This window comes from Gastrolobium bilobum, unplaced genomic scaffold, assembly GCF_033153095.1.
Source record: "Gastrolobium bilobum isolate Gb01-03AN ecotype WA unplaced genomic scaffold, APGP_CSIRO_Gbil_v1 utg8498, whole genome shotgun sequence".
In the NCBI taxonomy this organism is placed as follows: Eukaryota; Viridiplantae; Streptophyta; class Magnoliopsida; order Fabales; family Fabaceae; genus Gastrolobium; species Gastrolobium bilobum.
Window position 1 is genome coordinate 159,257 of NW_026898476.1, and position 16,809 is coordinate 176,065.

General features: G+C 32.0%; 1 protein-coding gene across 1 annotated transcript; it reads left to right on the forward strand.

Moving 5' to 3' along the window:
- Positions 1 to 474: 474 nt before the first annotated feature.
- LOC133316610 (phospho-N-acetylmuramoyl-pentapeptide-transferase homolog) lies at positions 475 to 5,715 on the forward strand. Its single transcript, XM_061518386.1, has 8 exons — positions 475 to 600; positions 714 to 788; positions 1,229 to 1,446; positions 1,907 to 2,357; positions 2,697 to 2,761; positions 3,586 to 3,773; positions 4,541 to 4,749; positions 5,507 to 5,715. Exons 1-8 carry the CDS (start codon positions 475 to 477, stop codon positions 5,687 to 5,689), a joined length of 1,515 nt encoding a protein of 504 aa, XP_061374370.1. The 3' UTR covers positions 5,690 to 5,715.
- The last annotated feature ends 11,094 nt before the right edge of the window (positions 5,716 to 16,809 follow it).

Sequence of the window (16,809 nt, forward strand, 5' to 3'; positions counted from 1 at the left end):
TGAACTGTCTTCACTTTGAATAAATCGAAGTAATCTGAAAGATGAACTGATTAAAGTGGAAAAAAAAAACTACATCAAAGAATTGAGAACAAATGCCAAAAGTTTTTCTCCATATGGAACATGTGTTTTAGTTAGTTAGACACATCCATTGCTACTCTGTACAATAGAATAGATGCTTCGCTTGCATCGGTAGCACCAGCACGTATGGTGAGGGTCCACGTGACGTGACGTGACGAATTAAAGTGAGCCAAACCTGAGGAAACAGTTTCGGCGACGCGATGATATCGAAGTGAGAAACAAGAAAGTCGCAGTTGATGACCGTCATTTGACAATTTCCCTCTCTACATATATATAATAAAAGCTTGTATGGAATATTCTCCCGTCCATTCTATTCTATTTGATCACCATTTCCTTCCTTCTTTTCTCAACTCAGATCTACTTGATCTTCTACTCTCTCTCTCTAGCATCGAATCCATGTCTTCTCGTTTCCTCAACCACCGCCATCTCCCTCTCCATCTCTCTCGCAAACGCCTCTCTCTCCCTCCATCCACTTCCCTCATCCATTCTCCCCCTTCCAACTTCCACTGCGCCACTCTCAAGGTACTCCCATTCTGATCTCAATGTTTATGCAATATCATCATTATTATTATTATTATCTTGCGTGAATCATGTAATATCGTTTACCGTTTAATCCCTTCTTCAATATTCTGCAGCTACATCCGTTGATTATTCAACAATATAGCCGCTGTGTTCGACGTAATGTTGTTTCTACGAGAGCCTTCGACGATGTACATTCTCACTTCTCTTGATAATCAATCAATCATTTTTTTTTTTTTTTTTTTTTTTTTTTTTTTTTTTTTAAAGTTTTACTATGGCTCTAGTCTTACAATTCTCACTGCAGGTGTTTCATGTTCTGATAGTCTCTAATTTTGATTGAGAGCAGAGATTGATTTTGAGATATAACTAATTTCGATTTTAACCGCATATAAAGAAACAATTGTATGATGATCAATGCTGAGATATTATTTTGGTAAACAAGTGCTCTTGATGCTTCTACTGGTGACATTTGGGGAACTGATGTGACAATATATGCATATTTCCACATGCGTGCATTTTCAGGGTTTATATTTGGAATTTAACTTAATGAGTCCCTTAAAGGCTCTAGCAAGTCATGAATTGTGATTTATCTATGCTGACTCTGTCTCGTGACATTTGTTATGTTTTGCAGGATTCATTTGACATGCCACTGCTCGATGACTGGGGTGCTGATGAGAGTTCTCATGCTTATGCGCTCTCGTCCAGTGACGGTGAAGACAGTGATGGTGAAGTCTTTCTTACTCCGGTAAATGATGTTGATTTGCCTTCTGTTTCTTCATCAAATAATGATGCTCTAACAGTGGCTGCTCATCGGCTTGCAATCCTTGGGAGGGGACGCAAGAAACATAGGCAAGTATGTAGAACTTATGCAAATGGTTTTGTTTTTTATACCCTTATCTGTTAATGGGAATATTTCATATATTGAAACTGTTATTTTATAGTATAATATGGTTTCTAGAACTTTGATTTGATCTCACTACACTTATGCATTTAACGGTATTAATAAAATAATAGTAATAATAATAATAATGGGAGCTCTACTGCATGTATTATGCTTTATGACTGAAAATTTACAAAAAAGCACGTTCAAGATTTGAAGATTAATAGACATCAAAGGTGTGGTGATCTAAATGAACATAAGATTTCATTTGTTTTTGTTGGAGCTGGAAATGGAAATGCATTTTAATATAATTGATAACTTTATGCTTGATAGCCTTTTCTGTCAGCTATTACTTAAATCCTTACCAATTTCCCTTCCATTTCTGTGTGATGCTAGGTTAACCCAGTCCGGGTTTTAATGTATTTGCAGGATCAAACTAGGCATTTTCATCACTATGGGGCTTATAATCTTCTTGACACTGCTGCTTTTGTATGTTGATTGGTGTGCATGGAGAATTGTTAGACTACCCTTATCAGCTTTTTACTTGACCCGTCCATTTCTTATATCAGCCATTTTGGTTTCTTTCGCTGGCTATGTTTGTGTCCCAATTTTTCGGCGTTTTAAGATTATCCATGTAATCAAGCAACAAGGGCCCGTTAGACATCGCTTGAAAAAGGGAACACCCACATTGGGTGGTTTGTTTTTTATACCTATTGGTATAACTGTTGCTCATGTCATTGCTGGTTCCTCATCTATAGAAGTGTCTGGGGCAGCCGGTGTAACAGTTGCATTTGCAGCAGTTGGTTTACTTAGTGATATATTAGGCCTCACCAAGAATCATAGGAGAGGTTTGCCTGCATCGGCAGAAGTTCTTTTGGAGGTGACCACTTTTTTATTTTTTAATTAAAAGCATTTTTTGGAGTTTTTAATGTGCTAATTGATTTATTTATTTTTAAAAAAAAATCCAATCTCGGTCCCTCATGAATCAAATTTTGCTATCTAATCCCTCAACACTCCAAATTCACCTCAATTTAGTTCTTCTGCAAGCAAAATCTGCCTCATAGAAACATTAAATTGATATAACTTTTTATGAGACACTAGATTGCAAAATTTGAACTGTGAGGGACTAAATTGAGAATGGATTTCGTGTTGTTTTTTATTTAATTAACAATGGTTCAACTATTTCTTTTAATTAAATCTGCATTTTGATACCACACAGGTAGCTGTTGGAACGTGGTTTTCATTTTGGTTGAGCATCACCAATATATCTTCACCCTATGGCATGTATACCTTCTTGTAACTAATCTGATCAACATATTTCTGATGGTAACTCACATATCTGTTCTCATAAAAAACATTTTACAAGCAGTTGAAAACATGACTTCTTTCCCCTTCTGTGCCCGAGTTAAACCAATAATTAAAAAATTGATATGAAGATTTTCGTTTTGCCTTCAGATAGATACACTCAACAGGTTTAATCTTCCTTGTCTGACAAGTCTTGTAGGATGGATGGCATGAAAGGAGTTTCGCTTTAGTGGTATAAAATTTTGTTTTTGTGCAACCATCATTTATGGTTCTAGCTTGGGAACAAGTTGTCCTCTAAGTTCTTCATACTCTCTTGACTCAAGTTGAGGCTTTATTTCAATATGTAAAGCAAATAATCCATTGGTTGTGCTGAAAATGCTGCTTGACATCTGGGCCAGAACTAGAAAAGTTTGTGAGGGTGCTACGCTTTAAAATTTTAGAAGGGGGCAAATTTAAGTTTTATGAGGATGCATATCCAAGGAACTATGTATACTATGTGTAAGAAATTGTTTTTGACTTCGGCTGCACCCCTAGTCCCCTACCCTTACACATAGGTCCACCTCTGCTTGACATATGACTACTAGAGAATTGTCTTTAAACACTTTTTGGAAAATTAAAAAATTGAAGTCCTATAAGAATATTTTTTATATACTGTCCTGTTAACTGTAAAATATAGATGATGATGCCCGTAAGTGAGACTACTTATTTATTTTCTATGCTAGGATATCTATTTGATTGACCTGGTTACAAATCACTCATGCCTCCTCCTTCTACCCATTTCTTTATTTATATTTTATTTGCAGGAAGATGTTGGTTCCATTACCACTGGGCCTTGTATACTTGGGACGATATTACCAACTCTTGACTTCATTTTGTTTTGTTTCCATGGGACGTGGCGTTAAATTAGCAGATGCACTTGATGGACTAGCTGGAGGTACTGCTGCATTGGCTTTTACTGGAATGTCGATAGCTGTGCTTCCAATATGTTCTGGTTAGTAGCATGTCTTTTAAGTCAGCTATGGACTTCGAAACCAAATATCTCTGTGCCAGATATTCCGTTTTTTATCATTCCAGATCCATTTTCAATCTATAATCAATAAAAGAGATCAATAACGAGTATGTAGAGTGAATAAAATTTTATTGGCTACCATGCTGTTGCCTTGCACTTGAACATGCTGATGCTCTAAGGAAGAATATATGACTTGATAAATAAAGTTGGCCTGCTTGAAAACTTATTTCATTATTTTGTGTGTAAGTTCACCAAGCTTCTTGTTAAGCTTTCTAAAACGACAATAATGACTTTAATGCTCAATTGAAAAAAATCTGTTCCAAAGCACTTTGACCTTTATCTCTCATCACCATCTAGATTTAAATACAGTTTGGTTATTTTTTAACTTTATAGTACTGCAGCCTGTCATCACTAGTCAGGAGGGAAAATCTCAGTTCTCTTTAGGACTGAGCAATTGCCTTGCCTCAGGATACTAAAAAATGGTCATTTTTAGTATTACATAAAGGACAAATCCAGCCACACAGGGCTCCCCAACTTGCGAGGGTAGAGGTGAAAGTAAATCGCATGCAACCTTACCCTTGTATTTCTGTAAAAAGGATATTTCCGAGACTCAAACCCATGACCTTCCAATCACAAGAAGCAATTTGATCGTTGCTCTAAGGCTCCAACCTTCTGGTCATTTTTAGTACTATATACAATTAATTATACCACAGATTTTGTTTGATATATTTGTAAATATGCCAAACCAGATCTTGCTATATTTGGAGCTTCAATGGCTGGATCTTGTGTTGGATTTCTTCTACACAACAGATACAGAGCATCTGTATTTATGGGTAATATGGGATCTTTGGCACTCGGTGGTGCTTTAGCTGCAATGGCTGCATGTACTGGAATGTTCTTCCCGCTATTCATTTCTTCTGGAATTTTCATTGTTGAGTTATCATCGGTTATCATTCAGGTCTGTCCCACGCTTGCAATGCTTCCATACTTTTATTTTCTCTGAATTACTTATTTATTTAATGAGTAAAACATGCTCTCCAGTATCCATCTTAGAAATATGCTCTAACAAGTTAATTTTATGCCCCTCTACATTTCATGTTTATGTGATACTTTCCTGTTTGTGAATGTATCAGAGAACTGGATTATTCATTTTGTATGTTACCATCGTGTTTCTTATCCATTTCTTTTATGCGTCTTGTTGGATTGAAATGACTACTAATCTCTCTCGTTACCTAGTCTTATGTCAAATTGTTTTTCCATTCATTTTTCCCTTTTACTCAATGTGGTTTGCATTTTGCTTCACTAGTTCAATGACATTGAGAAACTTCGAGTGTGTTTTGATTTGATCAAAACCGAAAATGGAGTGAGGATAGAGGGATGCTTGTGCTACCTAGGCATAGCTAGTGGTAAGGGATGGTTGGTGCCGTAGTTTTAGGTAAATCCATTCTATAAACTAAACAAAAAGTTTTACATGTGGACAGGCTTTTTGTATTAATGTCTAGTCTATTTCTCATTTAATTCTGTACATTGACTAATTATTACCTCTTAGCAAATACATACTTAAAATGTACATATTTATGTGTATGCTATTACCGATTAACTGGGTGTACTTTTCTTTTGTGGCTAGATTTAGGATTTGGAAGACGGTATCTGTTATCATTGTCATGAGTAAAAGTCCTAATTTATTCGTTTATTGCTTTCCTTTCTGTTTCTAGGTATTGTACTGGAAGATAACGAAGGGCTTGCGGGGAGCAGGGTGGCGCTTTTTGAGAATGCCACCCTTCCATTATCACCTCCAGTTACGAGGGTTCAGAGAACCAAATATTGTATTAGGTGCATATCTTATATCATCTGTATTGGCTTTGCTTGGCGGCTATGTGGGTCTTGTTTCAGCGTAACATCTTGTGTCACGTGTAAAACTTCTCATTCTAATCTGATACTAGCATATCTCATTTCCTTCTTCATCCATGTTGTGCACCATTAGAAGTGTCTCTTTTTCGTGCCAAGCCAGCTTCTATTTCCGCCTTAATTGTTCAACCATTGAACATCAAATTCATGCTCAGATAAACGATTGATGATGTTGATGAAAAAGTCATAACCCTAATTTTAATTGCAAATAAATATATTCACTACAACAAATTTCTATTAACTACATAATTGGTACAATTCAATACAATAAATATATATTAATCTAACAAACAATATATACTATAACTAACACTCAAATAAAAATTTAATTATTAAATTATATTTTACTATGTAATTAACATTATTCTCCTTATAAAAATAATTGTCATCCTACCTACACATATTTATCACAATGTCATTTTATAAAATTATCAGTAACCTACCTATAAATAATTATCATTCTAATAAACTAACCATACCCAAAGTCACTATCATATCCTTTGTCACACTAATCATGTCCTAGGTCACTAACTATGTCCTAAGTCATTATCATGTCCTGAGTCACTAAAAACTTATTACTGTAATTTAAAAACTTAAAAAGAGAGTTAGAAAGCTTGAGTGAGAAAGCTCCAAAAGGGAAAAGCTAGTGAGAGATTTTAGAGAAGAATGGTAAGGAGGAATCAGAGAATTTTTGAAAGTGTTGGGTATATATAGGCCATGACTAGTTGACACAGACATTGTCCGCAACACACGTGGCACTGCCATGTGGCTGATGTGCATAATGTCTGTGCACAATTAGTTGTGCCCAATTTTTTTAGCAACTAGTTGCATTACATTACATCCATGTAATTTTAAAAATGACATTAATGTCATATTTTTTTGAAAATTTTTTGCAATTTTTCCCATATTTCTATACCCAAAAAGAGATAGAGCATATTTTATTGACAAATCAATTCATTCTCTAGAACTCAATAATAAATTGATCCAACCAAACGCTATTTTTAATTATTTATGTCTATACTAAAAATAAAGAAGAAAACATCTAAACGTTGTCATACACCCCTAAGAAAACAGCCTTATCTGATTCAAGGGAAGCAACACCAATACACCATGTAGCATATCCATAAAAAAGAAGAAGTAATTATTATAATTACATAAGGACTCCGTAAAGGTTGTTAGAAATATAATACATATGGATAAATGGGCAAAACATATTAATCAAAGGATTATATATTATGATACTTAAAATGATAATACTACTACTAATAATAAATGAGCAATAATATAAAAATTTGAATGAGTATTATATATTCGGATAATTGAACGCCATTATAGGTGCATTTAATATACATTTCTCTATTCCAATCTCGATGCAATGATTTTTCAATCTTTTATACGGGATAATCTAGTATCCTTATGCATGAAGATAATTAATTCGGTCGTTGTGGTCGGATTCTATTATGGACTTCTGACCACATTCTCAAATTAAATATAAAATAGATAAACTTTAGGAATAATAATAATAATTAAAGTTGCATGAGTTCATACATTTTTAAAAGTTGATAATGAACGTAACTTTTGATGAAACGTATAATAATATAAATTTGGAAGTTTCAGTTATACAAATAAATATTTAACAAAAATAATAATAAAAACAAGGAAAAAGTTCAAATACCCCATTTTAATTTGTCTTTTAATCACTTATTTCCTTATGTTTTTTGTTTTTTTATCATTTACTCGACTGTATTTATTTCCATCCAAGTCTTTTTTAAAGGTGTTAAGAGTTTCTAATTAATATTCATAATATTCATACTTTATCCTTTTTACAAAAATACACTTCGGCTTGTGTCATCTTCCTAAGCTTTGACTGTACTAATTTTCTCTTTTACTCAATTTGCTAGGGCACTTGATATTTGAATTTACTCAATTTAGCATTTATATGTTTGCTAATGTAATGTTTTACGCTTGATCCCGGAGGAGCAGATATTTCATTAAGAGTGAAATGCTTATGACTCGAGGATGTCTGCAGTGTAACGGATATCTAGGGGTGTAAATGAGCTGGGCTTCGGTCTTCCTGTTACAAGCTTACGTGATATTAAAAGCTTTATTTGTAGGCCAAGTCGGCCTATTTTAAAAAATAAGAAAGCCCGACATGGCCTACAGGCCTTGTAGGCCTACCACTGTAGATACTGAGAAAAAAAATAATTGTATAGAGTAAAGAAAGTTTCATTCATGCATGCACTAGTACTTCTCATAAGAAAAAATAACAAACAAGAAAGAGTCAACATAATAACTCAGCTCTAGAATGTATATCATAGAGGAATAGAGTCAAAGAAATAGGGAAAATAAGAAAAATACAATTATTGGGTGCTGAAATAAAGTCTACAAGAGAATGTCATTCATTTAAAAATTAGGGTTGGTATTGGTACTTTGCTATGTCACATAAAATAAATATCATTTTATTATTTTATTTTTAATAAATTAAATAGGTCAGCCTACAAGGCTTTGGGTCAGACTTGGCAAAATTGGCCTACGGCCTATTTGTTAAAAAGGTTTTCTTAAAAGCCTAAACCTATTTACTTTTTCTGAAAGACCGGGCCAAGCCAGACTTAATGTAGGCCGGGCCAGCCTGACTCATTTACACCCCTACGGATATGTATGAATTGTGCATTGGTTATGGTGATATGCTTATTTTGATTTGGTGTTCCAAGTGATTTATGAATTCAATCTTCGTATAGTTGATAAATATTCTGATGTTGATGCATCTCTTGTTGAGAAAAAAAAAAAGGCAGCCAATTGGTACACATTCTTTGGAAACATTAAAGGCTAAATATATATTTTACAAGGAACTGGCAACCCAGACATTATAATTCAAGCATTGGACCGAGGTGGAGTTATTTCAACTGTTATATGGCATTGGGGACAAGGTGAATCTTTTAGAGGGGCACAATTGTTAGGACTCATATGGCTACTAAGATATCTAAGGCAGAAATTATTAATGTAAATTTCAACCATGCATTAAGTATTTATTTATTAAATATAAATTTCACCCGTCATAAACATTTATAATGGCAGTGATTACAAGAGTTCACACTTTCGTGAAACTAATTATTCAATTGGAAGGAAATGTTCTCAAAATTCTTCAGTTAAGGAATAAAAATAGGTCCCCACTGAATATGATAATACTTATGTGGATAATATTTATTTCGAGCTGAAGAGTAGAGGTATGGATGGTTTTTTCGGATTTTCCAGTAGCAGTTTTTGTCTTTGGTGCAAGAAAAGCTATTGTGATATGAAGTGAAATCATGGGTCCAATTAGTGTGAGTCAACCTTACATTGCATTCATATTTTCGGGCAACATTAAACCATCCTGTTCCACTGCATACCTTGTATTCTGCCTTTGGATTCAGTTTAAACTCATACATTTTACTGCGTTGCATGTAGCACACCAATGTCATTTCATCATTTTTCATATCATATCCTGGATTATCAATGGCCATTCGATTTTCAAAATGAAGAGTAACCGGTTTGTATCCACCAAAACAAAGTAACCACTCCAAACTCCATGCATGTGATGTTCCACAAAACAATATCAATGTTAAAACAATTTGCACTATAATTTTTGTGGAAGTGTTACTCATACCTTTTCCCATTGATCTTTCTTTCATTGGTATCACGATTAAGCTAGAGTTCTCGATCGGTTTACCTGTGCTTAATTGTTCAGACCTTTAAATAGCAAAAAGTAGAAGTCAACCGCTGAAAAAAACTCCTGAACTGAAATAGATTTTAACTTGTTTCACGTTAAACAAACCCCATTAATTATTTAATATAAATGATCTTTAAGAGCGTGTAAGTTTAAAAACTCAAAACTGATCGAACATGTGATTTTTGTTTTAAATTTTTTCAAAGAAAATAAACCTTCAACCGAAAAAGTATTAAATAAAAAACTTAAAGGTGATATAACTTAAACTAAGATAAGTTACTCTGTATTTATGGTGTTAATTACGGTTAGTTTAACAGTTAGAAAAATATTATGCTGATATAATTATAGGTTAATCAATTTGTTCAAATAAGATGGATGTAGACCTTAGGCGCAAAATACCTAAACATGATAACTCAGTTGGTGCAATGAAATCTAGTTCTGTCATGGCTTCCTTTCACTACTCAAATTTTCCTTCCTCATCCCACTTGAAACCAGATAGCAAGATCCGATTTTTTTTCTTTGAATTAAATAAACCCAGAAACAAAAAAGAAACATAAATAACAAAAACTCTCTGTTTACTCAAAAAAACAAAGAAAAAAGTGTTTGTTTCTCAGGAAAATTACCCAAAAAAGAAAATCATGCAAATTTTTTTAACAAAAGCAGATAATATGAAATTAAAGTGAAAAAAAGAAGCTTACGATGTTGTGGTCAGCAGTGGGGTACGAATGGGTGGTGAAGACGAAATAGAAAGTCAAGAAAATGCAGAGAACAATGGAAATGGTAAAATCTCTTGAGAGCTCAAGAAGATGATTTGATCTGATAAGAGTTGGGTGGAAATATGCAAAAGGAGAAAATTAATCGATTAAAAAAGTTTTGTAATCGATTATAATTTTTTTTTGGACAGTTAATCGATTAAGTGTCTTCGTAATCGATTAAATAGAGACAGATTAAACAAGAGCATATTGAATTATTGATGTATAGTTTTGACGGCAAAATAGTTATTTTTAATTAATAAAGGACAAAAGGATAAAAAATCTAAAAAATAAAATTATCCGAGGTTTATTCTTATTATCTATTTATATATTTGTATACAATGTAAAAGTAGTTCTTCAAATCCATATCATTATTAGTATTTCTTAAACATGAATTGCCATATCATAAACTTATAAATACAAATTAAACAGTTTTTATTTTTTATTTACATTTTTTGAAATTTTATTCTTAATCTTTTTATCTTCCTAAACTTTCTTTATTCTCCCTTCTTATTTTTTTCATTTTTATACAAATTTTCAAAATAAAAACTCAAATGAAGAATAAAATGTTTTTTATGAATTAATTTGTAACATCCCGAACGTTGATGAGGGCGGGGAGTGATCGCTGATGCAAAGAGGAACGGACAAGGAGCGGCTCCTGACAGGCTTCCAGCGGGGGGTTACATGCATGAATGAATCGAATCGACACCCGAAAGAGAGGGATTTCAAAGACTGTGCAGGTATGAGACTGCACAGTTTGGGATAGCTTATAAGAATTAATTGGTACTACCTATGCTAACAAGATGCATTTACTTTTCAGTAGCCTGGATCGGAAGAACTCCACAGTTAAGCGTGCTTGACTTAGAGCAATTCTGGGATGGGTGACCTCCTAGGAAGTTTCCCCAGGAAGTGTGTGAGTGAGGAAAAAGCACACTGAAAAGTCTCGTGTTAGTGTGTGGGGATATTCATTGATTCTTGACTCGGCCAGGCGTTACACAATTGTAAAATAAAAATATATTATGTTATTTAGATTATAGCCTTTGGACTAGTATAAAAATAACAAAATAATTACTACATATAATTCAATATATATTTTAATTATTTTTTATATAAGCAATTAAAAAATTTAATTTGTAAAAATTTGGAGAAACACATTTTTTGTTACATGAACAAGTTATAAATCTTGCTCATTTTATAATCCGACCACTATTTATTTTTTTATTTTTTAAAACATAAATAATGATATCAGTAACACATAATTTTACTATACAAGTTATAAAATTAAATTAATCAATATTAAATATTTTATTAGAAACAATAACAAATTATTTTATTTTTCAGATTAGCTTATTATTTGTTATTACTTATTTCTTATTTATTTTTCCAAAAAAAAATAATAGTGGCAGTTTGAAACCAATGCAATACTTTATTCAATTTTATTTGTATTTGATAACAAAAATTTTAGGCGGTTAAAATTGTCGCTATTATTTTTAAGAAATTTATCTATTCAACGATTTAAAAATTTAGCTCTTTTATAATTTTGACTTCTAAAAAAATAGCAAAGATTTCAAACCAATGCGATAATTCTAATTATTTTTTAAAATATTTTAATAAAAATCACGGAACAGTGACCATTGTGCCACTGTTCCAAGTCTTTTTTACCAAAATGCCTCGCTCACGCACTTTTTTCCCAAACTGCCACGCAGGTAAGTTTGCTGGGAGTAGTAGCGAACTAGGTAAGGTGATGTGTCAGCAGCCTGATTAATCCCAAGTTCGCTGCTGTCAGAGGCGAAATTGAGTGCAATTAATGCCTCACCTGCCAGGCCACGTGGCTTGCACACATGCGAGGGTCGCTGGCCACATCAGCGAACTCTGCGTAACGGCTAGCTTGCCACGTGGCTGACATGCACCAAGTTCGCTGGGGAAAGTGAACTTGGAGTAACGGCTAATTTTCTCAGCCTTATATAAACCCCCCTCCTTCCCCCCTCTCTCTCTCTCACACATTTTTCTTCTCCCACTCTCTTTCTTTGTTAATTTTCTTTCTCTCTCATTTGCATTCTTTGTCTTCACTTGAGGTTAGGCATTTATGATTTCATTAATTTTTTTATACAGTTTTTGATTGTTATTTAATTGTTGTTACTTGTATTATATATAGGATGAAACATTAGGTTAGATGATGTTTTGCTTTATTATTTTAATTATGATTGAAATTGGTTTAGTAATTGCATGTTAATGTTAGTAGTTAAATATTTTATAGTTTAATTAATATATTTAATAACTTTTTTTATATGCATTATTTATTTAAAGGATTTAGGTTAGATAATTTTTATATTAACGTTGTTATATTTTGTATTTCATAATTTTTTAATTATGCAATAAATAATAATATTGACTTAAAAAAAATTATTTAGTTCTAGGATTGAAAAATAGGTTAGAAAATTTTGACATTGGCTTATAATATGTATGATAATCGTATTAGCTGTAGTAATTTATATTAATGTATTATTTAATAATAGCTTTTTGTTTGATATTATTGATAGGGTTGAATTGTAGGTTAAAAAATATATATTCTAATGGTCTTAGTTTTTGTATTTAATAAATTCTTGATCATGCAATAATTAATATATTTGAATTAATTAACATTATTTAGTTATAGGATTGAAAAATAGGTCAGAAACATTTTGACAATAATGTATGTATTTATTTATTAGTAATTAGTATTTATTTTTAGATATTATATAATTTTTGTATAATATAATATATATCTTTGTATGCAAGTATTTATTTTGTAAATATAATGTAATTTAAATATAATATTTTATATTAAATAACAATATTGATTTATTTATTTCTTAGTAATTTGTATTTAATTTTTATATATTATTTAATTTTTGTATAACATCATATATTATTGTATTACACAATTAATCTTGTTAAATTATTGTATTTTATAATTTTTATTATGCAATTGTTGTTACTAATAATCAAATAATATTATTTTGTTATAGGTTTGAACAAACCATTGTAGAATTTTCTTTGTGTTATATTATTTATTGATTAGGCATTATTATCCAAATTTTAGTATGTCATTACTAGTGTTATTAATTGTTGTAAGTATATTAATGTGGTTATAATTTATTATTTAGTATGTAATATTCAATTATATATGAATTATAGAATAATTAAATAATGTTGAATATTTATTAATTTCTTATTTATTTTTTGTAAATAGATCCATGGAGCAGCAGGACCCGCACGAGACTTTCATTGACCCTGGTCCATCCTCGCGTTCTCTCCTGACGTTGCAGGACAAACACATCTCCACGCATGTGTGGAACACATCAAAGGAAGCAAATGCACGTGATTGTGTCCTCGATGTCAGACACGCTGCGTCACACGATCATTTGGATATACCCAAGAATATCCACCCTTACCTTAGGCAGGCAGGGTTTTATCATGTTGCGCGTCTGCGCAACCATGAGGTTAGTGATACGTTGACTTTATAATAGGTGAAATTACATTTTTTATGTTTAATAAATTGTGAAAAAATGTAATTTTAATTTTTTTGTCAGATTGATCACTCACTCATCTCGGCCCTTGTTGAGAGATGGCGGCCTGAGATGCGCACATTCCATATGGCGATGGGTGAGGAGCTGTGTGCCAATTGTCTAAATAATTTACGCATCACTCACTCACCCCTTCCAAATATCTATATTTTCTAAATAATATATATATATATATATATATATATATATATGAATGTGTTAATATTAGAATTTTAAGTTCTTATAAAAAGTTTGTTGAATACATTCTTTAAATCATTAAATATATTTAACAAGTTTACGACATGCCTTTATTTCCCTTTTATAACATTTTTTTGCTCATCGAGCAAGTTTGCACAGGTGCCAAAAGTGAACAACAGTCATAATTTGCAGCAAAATAGGTAAATGTTTTCTTTTTATTAAATTCACCTTATATTGTAGTATTTATGAATAGTATGATTTTCCACTTGAAACACAATTCACAAATCATAACACCAGGCATAACATGATAGTGTCAAAAAGAACCATTGGTGAGTATATTGTTAAGCAAGTTAATACTTTTTTCATTGTATTAAGCTAAATTATATTTGAGCATGTACTGTATTTAGATGTTTTGTGCTACAACTTTTTTCCATTATCCTTCTCTTAATATAGGAGGCTTCTCTTGAGGCACTAAAGAAAGAGCTTTAGGCAAAGCCACTGGAAAAACGGTTGATGATTTGCATAAGAAGGTGAATATTTAGCAAAAGATTTTATTATTCTTTTCTAATGGCCTTTTATGTAACCTCTCACTTTGAGTAATAGTAGTCGTGAATGAACAGAAGACACCACAAAAGGTGCAATTGTTTTTGGTACCAATGAGGTTGACGATTTGATCCATAGTCCAACCGTAAGTAAGTCCTTATAAGAGACGACTTTGAGAGGAAAACCATACTGAATTTGGTTTCTATGAACAGTTTGAAGGGAATCGTCACAGTAGCCGGTGATGCCCTGATCAATGGATAAGAGGAATAGATGGAGATCGTAATTATGGATGCGGTTTAGTTTGGCTTCACTCATTTTATTCTCTTTCATTTTCATAGTTCAAGTTGCCATGTACAAGAGGCTTCTAAGGTTATAAGCTTCTCAAAGCCATCAATTATACTTTAAGTGGTATATAGTTTTGATATTTTGCCTCAGCTCTCACCTAATGTAACTAATGACTTGAAATTACTGATTTTTATTTTTTAAGTTGGAGTTTGTGTTTTCCATTTCATTGACAATTTCTCAATTAGGAAATGTGCATTTTGGACCTATTAAAAACCTTTCTTCTCTTGGTAATCAACTAGAGTGCTTGGTGGAGTTTAGATTTAACATACACTGTTGCAAATAAAATTGTTATCAACTATAAAATTTTGCTTTACCTCTCATGCTAATTGGTAGATGACTATTTTGAGGCTTTAGTAAAGGTCAATTATTCAATATATATGTATTAATGATATTCTGGATGAGTTGACATCTTTTTGATAAATCTTTAATTAATATTTTGATTTGCTCATCCTAATGTTTATGGATACACTATAGCAAAAATGAAACAACTGAAATGTGACCATTAGAAGAAAATTGCATGATCCAGATTCAATGTTCTGATTCAGTTTTCTATTCAAGGTTATATTGTGTGTGTTGCAGTCAAGCTAAATTTAAATTCGATGAATAAGTTGTTGCACAATATATACCATACTGATTTCAGCTTTCTAGGTGTGTCTAATTAGTTCAGCTTTCTTTGTGATTCTTTTGCATTAATGAGGAGTAAAATCTGATTTCTGCAGGAATATATTGGTAATGTTCCTTGCATAGTTTTTTAACATATTCTATGTGGTGATTCCAAAGCGTGTACAAAATTCCATCAGACCAGGACTTAAGTGAGAGTCTGAGCTCATTGAATTTTAAAACTAAAGTGAGGGGCATTGAAGTAGGCACTATTAAGATATTGATATTTTAAAATTATTCCTTCTCACATATTCTATCTCTCTCTCTTACATATTTCTTTTTAGTTTCTACTCAAGAACTTTAGCACATGTATGGAATAGAATGTGGATTATGCACCAGGGATAGATATTGATATCAAACAAAAGGTAATGAATGATCTCTCTATAACACCTCTCTATATCCGTTCTTTTTAAGGTGTTGAATATTAATTGACTTGTCCAAATTTCTTTTAGATCCATATATATATATATATATATATATATATATATATATATATATATATATATATTATGATTTTCCCATATGAAAAAGAAAATATGTATCAGCCAGTTCAATTTTTTTTTTTTTTGATAACATCAGCCAGTTCAATTTTCCCAACGAGGTACAAGTACAAGTTTGAGGATAAATGACAATGATAACATTGTACCACTTCAACATCATAATATCAACACTTTTTTGTTTGACTACTTCAATTGGCACGCGAATAATATGATCTAAACTTATCTATTAACCATTTATAATAGGGACGAAATTTCTGGTTCTATTAGTTCTTACCTTGGCATTATAATAAGGTCAAAATTCCTGGTTCTATTAACCATTAAAAAGAAGGGTAATAGAACTATCATGTAATATGATAGTTGTTGCATCATGTCACAGACACAATATTTGTGGGGTCTACTAATATTTTTTTTTTTTTGAAAAAAACAATTTAATAAAAAAATGTGCATGTGTGTGCAGGAATGAGAATAGGATTCCTGTAACAGAACAATAGCAAAACCCTAAAAAGAATGGGCACAAAGCTTGTCTTAAATGTTCCTTTTCTTATCGTGTAGACTATTAGTGCTAGAGATGCTTTGGCAATGTCCATATATGTGTATGCTTGATTGGTTGGTTGAAGAAATAAACAAATCACTTGTTGGCATAAAATGCACTGATGTCTATGACTTTGAGTCATTCAACGAATGTTTATATTAAACATTACTTCCCTTTATCAAGAAAGCTGTAACAATATGTAATCAAGCCTTTATTAGGAGATTCTGATCATCTGTAATCAAGCCTTTATTTAAGGCACCTTTATTAGGAGATTCTGTTTTAATATGTTAGGATTATTAGGAGATTCTGATCAGTTTGTAATTGCTCTTTAT

Excerpts from the sequence above, each read along its gene's own strand:
- LOC133316610 (XM_061518386.1), top strand. The coding sequence starts at position 475 with ATGTCTTCTCGTTTCCTCAACCACCGCCATCTCCCTCTCCATCTCTCT. Across the intron at positions 601-713 it reads TCCACTGCGCCACTCTCAAG|CTACATCCGTTGATTATTCA; the intron begins GTACTCCCATTC and ends AATATTCTGCAG. Across the intron at positions 2,358-2,696 it reads CGGCAGAAGTTCTTTTGGAG|GTAGCTGTTGGAACGTGGTT; the intron begins GTGACCACTTTT and ends GATACCACACAG.